The sequence below is a fragment of the Aplidium turbinatum genome, chromosome 4 (assembly GCF_918807975.1).
Source record: "Aplidium turbinatum chromosome 4, kaAplTurb1.1, whole genome shotgun sequence".
Lineage (NCBI taxonomy): Eukaryota > Metazoa > Chordata > Ascidiacea > Aplousobranchia > Polyclinidae > Aplidium > Aplidium turbinatum.
In genome coordinates, this window is record NC_137475.1 from 17791889 (window position 1) to 17803936 (window position 12048).

Consider the following 12048-nt stretch of genomic DNA (forward strand, 5'->3'; position numbering starts at 1 on the left):
AGCTTTTGGCGCTTCCAAACTTTGGTGGTGTTTACTTCGAAACCTTGCTCTCCAGGTAAAACCAGATGCCAAAGTCTAGGGCAGTGGTTCCCAACTTTTTTGACTTTGCGGCACCCTATCAAAGAGACAAATAATTTGCGGCACCCTGGCAAAACTGGATCAATTTTATGAGGTTTCTGTATTAAAAATAACTGTATGAAATAACACAGAATGAGTTGTACAGTATAGCGCGTGTAAATAAATGTATTAATTCAAAAGTCAGTATGAAATTTGAGCTTGACTTCTTGCACAAAGTCCCTTAATATCTGGGGGCATATTCGATAAAGCCACCCGCATATCTTCCTCGACTTTAAGCAGTCGTTCTCGTTGTTTAGTTTTATGTTCGATAATACGGAAAATCCACTTCCACATAGGTATGACGTGGAAACCTGCAGCAAAATAGCTGTCTTTCCAACGCAAGGATATTCATTTTTAATTTTTATCCGGAACTCGTCAAGAGGCATCGGCTTGTGCATAAGCTTATAATTTCCATCGTTACGAATGTCAATTTATTCTCAAGCAGACCTTACTGGGCAACAACAATACATCATGACACCCCTGCCGCTGAGCACTGAGCAGCTAATACCCAATGTTTAGGAACACATGGGTCGACCCAGGCTTGTGAGTGTTGGGCAGAGAGCAACTGAAATGCTTATGTGATCTATGCCTCATCTGGGTAGAAATTCGGATCCATTGAGCCTCCTCTAAACATTTTAAAATGAATATCAACGAAATTTTATACATGGTGTTTTTTTAACCAAAAGGAACATTTTAGCAAGATCAGACCAACAATTTTCCAATTTTTTTTTAGTGCACAACTAAGGACCATGCTAATGCATTTCCTTTGCCGGTTTGCCGAGTTTTACTCAAGCTACCGTACTGTAGATGGAGCTCTGTAGTTATATACACATATATATCGCTATCATAAAAATCCTTTTTTTTTTCTTTCAATTCAGTTTTTTTTTCTTTCAATCAGTTTACTACTCTTCATGTTCTTGAAATTTTTATAGATTACAGAAAGAATTGGCAGAAATAACACTTGATCCTCCTCCTAACTGCAGGCAAGTTACAAATATGTGTCATTTCAAAATGTGAATGATATCATAGTAGTTCAGTTTAATCAAGTGTTGTCTCCCCGTTACTGAGGGGTCTGCTACTATTCGGTGAGTCTGATTCGGTGAATTTCTAACCTCTAACCCCTAACCCTAAAATGGCAATGATAATTAGGCTACGGTACCCGATAATTTAAAAAAAAAATTGAAAAAATCCCCCGTTAAGGGATCGGACTCACCGAATCGGACTCACCGAAACGGGCCATTCCGGTTACTGAGGGTGCCGGATCTACCTCAACATGCCACAATCACGTTATATCCACCCCCATATGTTTACAGCCTCCTTCATTGTCAAAGTGATTTTGTTGCTTTCCTTTTCAAATTGTCGTCATGTTTATTATTCGTTGGTCTTTCTTGTTTTGTTTGACCATCCACCTTGAACTCCAGCAATCATTTCAATTCTGATCCATGCCACGATTGATCTTATCACTAAAGTTGTTAAAGCCTTTGATGTTTTTGAGGTCAACAATCAACATTCCGTATTACTTACCCAAATATCTTCCTTCATGTCCAAAATAGAAGCTGGTGGAGCTTTATTGAAAGCTAAAAGATGTATATCATGATGCAAGCGATTACTTTATATTCTTTGGATAAAAAGTTTCAAATAAATAAATATGCGAAGAAGATTGCTACTATTGCGAAGAATTGTATCCTTGTTTGAACAAAAATAAATATCTAGTGACGCTAGCATCACTTTTTAGTAAAACAGGTAAGTGAAGTTTAAATGATTTTTAAATGTCGATTGAAATGGATCATGTGAACACTGATCAATGGCATACGATATAAATGCCTGCATTATTTAAACAAACTTTTTTGCATTACTTGTTGTTTGACAGTGCTGGACCAAAAGGAGATAACTTGTACGAATGGGTTTCTACTATCCTTGGCCCACCCGGTTCAGTATACGAAGGAGGGGTATTTTTCCTGGACATTCACTTCACTCCTGAGTATCCGTTTAAGCCTCCAAAGGTATTTAGCTTTATCAATATCAATATCCTTTCACATCATTGTGCAATGCTAATGAAACTATTTATGTGTCTGATTGCAATAGGTGGGTTGTCGTAAGAAATGCTTTTCACATATAATGCAAAGAGATTTATTTTCACACGAGTCAGTTCAATCATATATAATAGCTAAAAATCGATTTCTAGAAGCTAGATCATCTTCAGTTAAGTTGGCCTGTCAGAAGATACTTCATTTTCTTGATTTTCACATTTGTAGGTTTGTAAACACCCATGATAAACACATAACTTTTGTGATACCGGTACTAAGTAATAAAACCTGTAAAATTTGTAAACCAGCCCAGTAAACTGTCCACGAAGCGGTTGACTGTCTTGTATCATTGCTATTACTTACACAAGCCTTGTTACTCAATGCAACAAACAGTGTATCAGCCTCTATTTAAAAAAATGAGGCTGGTACACTGTTTGTTGCATTGAGTAACAAGGCTTATTGTGTCATGCTATATTGTAGTGTATTAAAGCTTATCACAATATGCACAATGCAGCAGATTATTTTCAGTCAAAGCTTAGCTTCACCACGATGTAACAAGTCACAGTTTTCCTGTTTGAAAAATCTGAACGTTCCCGTTGATTAAAGGTTTTCAAACATTGAATTTTCTTCAGTTTAATGACTGTTCAACAAAAGGAAGCGGCTTATCAATGTTATCCGCTTGGCACACATTGTTCTGACATGGCAATGGAATACCATTTGCCGCCAACTTCTTATTATCCTTAAAATGTGGTCACTTTATGTTGGTTGTTTTTTTGGTTTTTGAACTTGAAAATTTTACTCACTGACGTCTTAAGTAGGGTGTACCAAAAAAAATAAAGTTGTTTGGATTTTTTAGCCTATTTGCTAAAACTTGCATTTGGGGTCACAATCAACTTTACAACAAAAAATTTTCAATTTTAAAGACGTCTTACGCCGGTATTCTGCGTTTCCGTGACAACGCGGCCAAAAATTCATATTTTGGTCATACATTCAGATTCGTAAGTGCTAGAGACTTCATTCTTGGTGCTATGGATGCAGAATGCCCACCTTCCTATCACCATTCAATACATTTATATACCCTAAAGTCTTTACTTTTTGAGTTTTTTGCTAAAAACTGATTTTTGCCCTGTTGTTATAGGAATTTATCCAAAAATAATCTTAAAAAACATGAAATTCAACAAACAATTCATGCTAAATGTGCATATTTATACTGGTACCAGTATGTATGATAGTTTAAATCCAGCTGCTTTACTAACTGCTTTTCATTTGTTTTTTGAGACAATGCAATTTAAGTGGTATAATTAGCACAGTACAAACCGGCATAAGCCAGTTATGTTATAAAGCAACATTACAAGGCAAGAAACACAAACTGTTAAACAAGAATGTTTGTCTTGTTGCAGACAAATATCAAATTAGCCATAGCTAGGCCATTAACACAACTTGTATTTGCAATAGGTTCAGACTTAAACAATAAAGAACCAGAAAATTGTACATGTACATATAATTAGAACTGAAAAAGGTAGTCAAATTAAGAGAAACAGTGAAAAACTCTCAAAAATGCTCAACATTTGCGATACAATCTACTGTACAATGGGATGGATGGCCAACTTTTGCATCCTAGACAGCACACTCAAACAAAAACGCAACACATGGCTATTTTTGTTTTTTTGTTTTGTTTTATTATCTTTATCCTGCATTGCGGGAAAGCGGACTTGAGCGCTATGCATCGGTGTACGCTTTCCGACGTACACCTGACCCACGCTGCAGCCGACTGCAATGTCTGTTTCCGGTTGTCTACTCTACTTATGACTTAAATTTGGTAGGCCTACTACCCATTACTCGAAATCGATCACTGGGTAGAGGCAATTATCGTAAAGTTTCTTGCCCAGAGAAACAACAGCAAGTGCGGGTGGCTGGAGTCGAACATGCAGGCTCTCGACTACGAGCCCAACGCGCTAACCACTCGGCCACTGCTGCCGACAATTGTTTTGCAATTGTTTGCCGACTATTGTTTTGCAATGCCTCATTGAAGATGAAGAGATCTTCTTGTCTCTGAGTGATGTTAAAAATAGTGACTCTGAATGTACTGCGATAATTCAACAATTACAAAAATATTGTGTTGATATATCCCAAATTGTTGGTTTAGTGTTTGATACCACTTCTGTGAACACTGGTTGTAACAAAGGTAGGCTATTGTGGTTCGTCTTGAAGAATATTTTAGACGAAGCCTCCTTCTATTTGCTTGCCAGCACCACATCTTTGAGTTAGCATGTAGTGCTGCATGCAAAACTGTTTAATGGACTGGAAAGACATCCTCTCCAGAAGACAACACCATTTAATGCTTTGAAGGAACTCTGGTCATCACTGAACCTTAATTATTACGATATTTGAGACAACAGTGCTTGGACACGATGGACTAAGACCAGATGTGAAGATGTGCTGACTGCTGATGTTTTGTTACCTGGCTCTAAGGATTCAAACAAATTCTGTAAGGATTATAGAGAACTTCTTGTGCTTTCTGTTGTGTTTCTTGGAGGAGCATTACCAAAAAAGGAGAACTTTGCATTTAAAGCTCCAGGTGCCACCAGTTATGCTAGATGGATGGAAAAGCTTCTCTACACTTTTAAAATTGCTTTATTTCGATCGCAGTTGAAAGCAAAAAGTGTTTTCAATGAAGAAGTCCTGAAAAAGGTGTATTGTTTGGCAACTTTTCTTTCTCTATGTAAAAAGCTGGTTAGAGTGCATTAGTGCATGCGATGTCGCACTGAATGACTTACTGCTGTACAAGCAGCTGAGTAAAGATTAATGAAGAATGGTGCATCTTATCTCCCTGCTCAATTGAGTCACATTGCTCAGGAAAATTTGAAGAAGCTAAACTGCCATCTCTGGTATCTAACTGAACGCTTGGTGGTGATGAGCTTGTTTGGCGAAAAAGTAACTACAACGGAAAACTCTACTTTGAGAAAATCCTTTTAAAATGCAAAAATCAACAACAACCACACGTCAGCATAAACCAGATAACTGAACAGCAAATGCCCAAAAACATCAGCAAGGACACGCAGCGCGAGATTTATTTGGCTCAGAATCATGGATTCTTCTGGACACAATGGGAATAGACTCTTCTTTTCTAAACAGCCATCCAAAGAAATGGGCAGAAGACAGCAATTTCTTGAAAGATGAAGAAATGGTTCACAATATTTGTGTTGTTAATGATTCATGTGAAAGAGCATTAGGTTTGTTGACAAAATTCCACAGCAACCTCATCACCACATCAAGCAAGAGAAACAGTTTTTATAGAAAATAGTCTGGCAGTTTTCGAAAGAACAAGCTATTACAGCAGGGTCTGCTACTATTCGGCGAGTCCGATTCGGCTAATCCGATTCGGCGAGAGCCTTTTTCGGCGAGTGCCCTATTCGGCGAGTTTTTTAAATTTTATTTTTGAAAGGAAATTATCGAGTAGCCTACCGTAGCCTAATTGTAATTGCCGTTTTTACATGATTAAACGTTGAAATCCTGCAGAAAGGAATAAAAATAAAATGTTTGAACTATTAAATTAAAATTCGTTATGTCAGTTCAGTTGAGTTGTTTTTATTTCTGACCATCATATGAAAAACAATACACGTCAACATAGCAAAGGTAGAAGCGACAAAACGCGAACGTTAAAACGTGCTTGAATTCGTCATGTCCGTTCAGTTGTTTTTATTTTTGATCATGATATCAAAAACAATTCACGTCAACATAGCAAAGGTGTAGAAAAAGGTAGAAGCGACAAAACGCGAACGTTAAAACGTGCTTGTGACCGAAGTAAGTTATTGAGTTGAAAGAAATTTGGCACGGTCGCAACACCTTCAGAAAAATTTAAGAAATGAAGGGAAAATAAAAAAAAGAAAATGTTACAAAAAAAAAATCATGTTTAAAGTCTATAAGTTAGTACTTTTGAATAGTTAAAATGATTAGTTTGGATCAACAAATGTGTGGCCTACAGCTTGGATTGAAAGGAAATTATCGGGTACCATAGCCTAGTTATCCCGACCAGCAGAAATTACCGTTTTTACATTGTTTTAACGTCACTAAACGTTGAAATCGTGTAGAAAAGAGAACTTTGCTGACTAGGATACGTTGAAACTGGGAAACATTCACAGAAGCCCTTCGATTTGTTCCAAAAACCCATTTAGCCTAACAGTTCATTTGTACATTGATTCAACGTCTGAATACATTATCTTAAAAATGCATAATCTTAAAAATGCAACGTATCGAAGGGCTTCTGTGAATGTTTCTCAGTTTCAACGCAGGCCTTAAAACTCGTGTTTTTTTTCCGGCAGCCATCGTGGCCTACCGAGAGCTCCTTCTCGGCGGCCAAATCTGCGTGCTTGGAGGCCAAAATACAATAACGATAGCACAAGTAAATAGCATTAAACTTGCAACAATGTTAAAATGATCACTTAGCGTTGTTGAAGTCTAGGCGACGTCCTGCAATAGAATCGTTGTACCACGCATTAAATGCTTTAATATCGGGATTGTAATCCGGTATTGCGGGACCATATAACGACGCTAAATTGTTTTAACTGCTCGCAACTCAGTAAATTGTTTCAACTGCATACCGCCCTTCATAAAACCTGACCATTTATTCCGTTATGATGTCACCATTGAGGGTGTGAAGTCACCAACCCACAGCGTTCTCAACTATGAAGACACGTGTTTTACCCAAGGAGTCAACTAACCTAGTTCTCCTTTTTAACAACGATTCAATGTCCGACAACATTGAATCGATATAAAAACGACAATATTGCCAGCCGATGTAAATTAGCACTTCGGATTAACACTTCTTTAAAATAAACATCGGGAATTGCAAACAAGACTTACAGCGCTGGTGATCGCAGCTGGATATATTCAATACAACAGTAGTGACTATGACGCGCTGACCTAATTCTGCGTCACTCTTTGATACTACATATTTTCGACATCTAATCCACGATCATTCTATTGCGAAATTAAATAATTGGCTAGAAGAAACCGGCGGCCAAACTTGGCCGACGGAGGAGGTAGCACAGGTGGTCATTCAAGCACTACTTAGCGGCCATGGCCGCCGGCTGCTTTAAGGCTTGCAACGTATCCTAGTCATCAAACTTCTTTTTTCTACACGATTTCAACGTTCAGCGACGTTAAAACGATAGGCCACACATTTGGTTAGCCTTTTCATTCTGTTACTACAATGTAAAAATGAACTGTTAGGCTAACTGGGGTTCTTGGAAAAATTTTTGCTGGTAGGGATAACTAGGCTACAGTACCCGATAGTTTACTTTCAATCCAAGCTGTAGGCCACACATTTGTTGATCCAAACTAATCATTTTAACTATTCAAAAGTACTAACTTATAGATATAATTCAAAGAAAATGAAGGGGTGTACCAGCAAACATCTATAGGATTGCGGAATGGCCCGATTCGGTGAGTCCGATTCGGTGAGTCTGATTCGTTGAGAGCCTTTTTCGGTGAGAGCCCTATTCGTTGAGTTTTTTTTTTTAAATTATTGCGCGCCGTAGCCTAATTATCATTGCCGTTATAGGGTTAGGGGATAGGGGGTTTTTGGGGTTAGGGGGTATGGGGGTTTTTGGGGTTGTGGTTTTTGAGGTTGGGGTTTTTTGGGGTTGGGGGTTGAGGGTTTTTGGGGTTGGGGGTTTTTGGGGTTTGCGGTTTTGGGGTTAGGGGGTTTTTGGGAATTTGGGTTTTTTGGGGGTTTGGGGTTTTTTTGGGGGTTGGGGTTTTTTGGGGGTTTGGGGTTTTTTGGGGGTTTGGGGTTTTTTGGGGGTTTGGGGTTTTTTAGGGTTTGGGGTTTTTTGGGGGTTTGGGGTTTTTTGGGGGTTTGGGGTTTTTTGGGGGTTTGGGGTTTTTTGGGGGTTTGGGGTTTTTTGGGGGGTTGGGTTTTTTTGGGGGTTTGGGGTTTTTTGGGGGTTTGGGTTTTTGGGTTAGGGGGTTTGGGGTTAAGGGTTTTAATTAGGCTACGGTACCCGATAATTTTCAAAAAAAAATTCAAAAAAATCACCGAATAGGGCTCTCACCGAAAAAGGCTCTCACCGAATCGGACTCACCGAATCGGACTCACCGAATAGTAGCAGACCCATAGGATTGGCCCATGATACAAGAGAAGGATCCCCAGAGGATACAAACTGATATGAATGAATTAACAATTGAATAAAAAAATGACAGTTAACCTCTCAAGTACATGTAGCTCCACACAGAGTGAAATTTACATGCCTTTTGACTCTTTTTTATTTCTTTAAAAGTATTATTGACTCAAAAAGAATGTCTAAAAAGACATTACGAAAAGTAACTACGGACAAAGGCCAGTGTTTCGATCTTCCGATCTCTTCAGCGTAGTAAAGTGAAAGTAGAAAGTTGTCTTGAACTTGAAGCGTTGGTTGAGATAATAGGCTGTAAAACTACGTTTCGCTGAGGTCCAAAGTTAAAACTTAAATCCAGGCTCATTGTCTCACAACAATCACTCAAGTTTCAAATCATCATCTCAACCAACGCTTCAAGTTCAAGACAACTTTCTACTTTCACTTTACTACGCTGAAGAGATCGGAAGATCGAAACACTGGCCTTTGTCCGTAGTTACTTTTCGTAATGTCTTTTTAGACATTCTTTTTGAGTCAATAATACTTTTAAAGAAATAAAAAAGAGTCAAAAGGCATGTAAATTTCACTCTGTGTGGATCTACATGTACTTGAGAGGTTAACTGTTATTTTTTTATTCACTTATAGATATAAACATGATTTTTTTTGTAACATTTTATTTTTTTTATTTTCCCTTCACATCTTAAATTTTTCTGAAGGTGTTGCGACCGTGCCAAATTTCTTTCAACTCAATAACTTACTTCGGTCACAAGCCTGTTTTAACGTTCGCGTTTTGTCGCTTCTACCTTAAAAACAACTGAACGGACATGACGAATTCAAGCACGTTTTAGCGTTCACGTTTTGTCGCTTCTACCTTTGCTATGTTGACGTGTATTGTTTTTCATATGATGGTCAGAAATAAAAACAACTCAACTGAACTGACATGACGAATTTTAATTTAATAGTTCAAACATTTTATTTTTATTCCTTTCTGCACGTTCAGCGACGTTAAAACGATGTGAAAACAGTTAGGCTCCGGTACTCGATAATTCCCTTTCAAAAACACGCCGAATAGGGCACTCGCCGAAAAAGGCTCTCGCCGAATAGGGAACTCGCCGAATCGGACTAGCCGAATCGGATTAGCCGAATCGGACTCGCCGAAACGGGCCATTCCGATTACAGCAACATCATCCGAAAAATTCATCAAACACAATATGATCAAATTCTTTGCTTAGCTTCTAACACAAAAAGCCTTTTGAAGACTGGTATAATGCTATATAGTAGTTTTATAGATTGAGTTATTCAGATTGGACTCTAGGGTTTAGTTGTAGATTATTCTGCATTGTTGCTGTTAGTTTTAACTATTTTTTAGGCAAGTTAATTGCTTCCAGTTTTCTTTTCAAAACATTTTAGTTGGTATGTAAAACTAATGTCTCATATGATATTATCCTATACACTGAATAGTCCATTATTTTGTGTACAGTATTGTGATGTTCTGCAACAAGCTTGAACTGCTAGCATGTAACTAGCTTACTGCAACATATCAGTGCTTAAACAACATAATTATACATCACATGCTAGAGTAATGAGTATGAAATAATGTAGTTTGGTATATGCGACATTGATTCGTAAATGTAATTGTAATGGTATCACTTACTCATTAAATAACTGATTGGGTGATGTATGTTTATTGGCCAATTCTTTTCTTTGATTTATAATAATCACTGCCTGGTGACAACAAGGGCAAGATTGGGCTGGGCAAGTTCAGGGAATGTGGGGAAATGTTGTATGGCAGAAAATTTTCACTAAGGATGAAAGGAAAAGTATATCGAAGCTGTGTGCGGCCTGCAATGCTATATGGTAGCGAGACATGGGTATTGAGAGAGAGTGATCTGGCAATCCTGAGAAGAACGGAAAGGTCAATGGTGAGAGCAATGTGTGGGGTGAAAACGAGAAGGGAAAAAAGGACTGAAGAATTGTTGGATATGCTAGAGATGAGAGAGACCATAGACCAACTGGCAAGGGCAAATGGAGTAAGATGGTATGGACATGTGATAAGGAGGGAGGAAGGAAGTTTTCTTAGAAAGGCACTAGATCTAAAGGTGGATGGGAAGAGGAAACGCGGTCGTCCAAGAAGAACGTGGAAACAACAAGTGAAGGATGAATTTAAAAAAGTCGGACTGAAGGAGGGCCATTCCGTGTCAATTCACACAGTCAAGAAAATCAACCTCTTCGATTTTTCTTAAATTTTACACACCTTTTCACTATCCTATATGATGAACAACTGCAAAATTTGAGTGAAATTTATTTAGAAACACGAGAGTTATGAAGCATTTAGTTTGGGGGGGTCTGCCGAGGGGGCACATTTTTTTTTATTTTTGGCCATGTTTGAGGCCCTATTACTGCTAAACTAAATTAGGTAAGAACCCAAATTTTTTACATGTGATAATACTTCTGCCAAATATTGGAAAAACAACATCGTTCACATTGTCACTCTAAAAGGTCAAAGGTTATAGACATCCAAAGTTGGCCGTTTCCAGCTCTCAGCTAAAATTTACCAAAATTTTAAAACCTTGCCAAGACCCTATTTTTGATTGGTTTTGGCTAAAATTTAGTAGAAATGTTGTTTACAGGATTCTCTATGAACTGAGAAAATTTTAGTATAAAATATTAAAGGGTTTGGGAGGTATTTAATATGAAACATGGGTTGAAATGAAAAAAAGCAAAAAGTGGGGTCCTTTTAATACCCCGGTTACCCATGACCCCAGTGAAAATTTGCACTGAAATTTTTTTCACATATTTACTAAGATATGACAAGTCTACTGTGCAAAATTGATCCATGGTTCTCAATGTTTTCTTATAGAAAGTATTTGTCAAAGTTTGGACAAAAACGCTAAAAATTAGAAATGAAAAGTTCAAGGGGAGTAGGGGTGATCATTATTTTATCTTGCTATTGGCTATTTAAAGTGTTCTTGATGACAGCAGCAATATTATGTGCTTGACAAATGACAATTGTAGACCTATGAATAATTTTACAAGACGTTTTATCCATAAAGTTTAAGACATTATTATCTTTATGTGTTTTAGCTACACTGTCCGATATCTTTTTGTTCGATCTTTTGCTATTAAATTTGCTTTAATTGCATGAAAAAGAAGTATATAACATCAGAATGCCAAGTTAATGCAAGCCGTAGTACCTGATAAGCTGACATACACGGCAACCAAAATTTTGTTCACAAATTCACTAAGATGTGACAAGTCTACCATGCAAAAATTGATCCATGGTTCTCAGTGTTTGCTTACAGAAAGTATGCGTCAAAGTTTGGAGAAAAACGTTAAAAGTTACAAATGAAAAATTTAAAAAAAAATGTAACAATATTGAACTATATATACTAGAAAACATTTGAGGTGTATTTTTGATTGTGTTTTGAGCAATTGTTCACAAAGCAATTATTATACATTTGACAACTGTAATGTACCATGTGGACGTGGTTCTCATTGTCAGTGGACAAAATGGCAAATTTTGTCATAATCTTCATTGCTCAGTTTGTACTGTTGTCCGGAAGAACCATGGATACTCGGCACAGCAATTGAACAAATAAATATTGAAATGGAATCCAGCATGTTTGTTGATGTCTGAGCCAGTTTAAACATTTGTTGCCTTTGTTAAGTATCATAAACTGAACATTGAAGTCTTGCTTTTCATAGCTTTTTTCACTAATATTGCCAATGTACCTTATCTGCAAGGTACACATTGGCCTATACTTACATCATCTTCTTGGAGTTGTGAT

The 12048-nt window shown here is 37.5% G+C and overlaps 1 protein-coding gene across 4 annotated transcripts in view; it reads left to right on the forward strand.

Moving 5' to 3' along the window:
• Positions 1 to 12048, forward strand: part of LOC145768229 (ubiquitin-conjugating enzyme E2 E1-like) — a 59799-nt gene that overhangs the window by 21405 nt on the left and 26346 nt on the right. For all 4 annotated transcript variants that reach the window (XM_082579712.1, XM_082579713.1, XM_082579714.1 and 1 more), the window contains exons 3-4: positions 1050 to 1100; positions 1988 to 2120. In XM_082579712.1, the coding sequence (XP_082435838.1) occupies positions 1050 to 1100; positions 1988 to 2120 (184 nt within the window). The remainder of the gene's footprint in view (positions 1 to 1049; positions 1101 to 1987; positions 2121 to 12048) is intronic.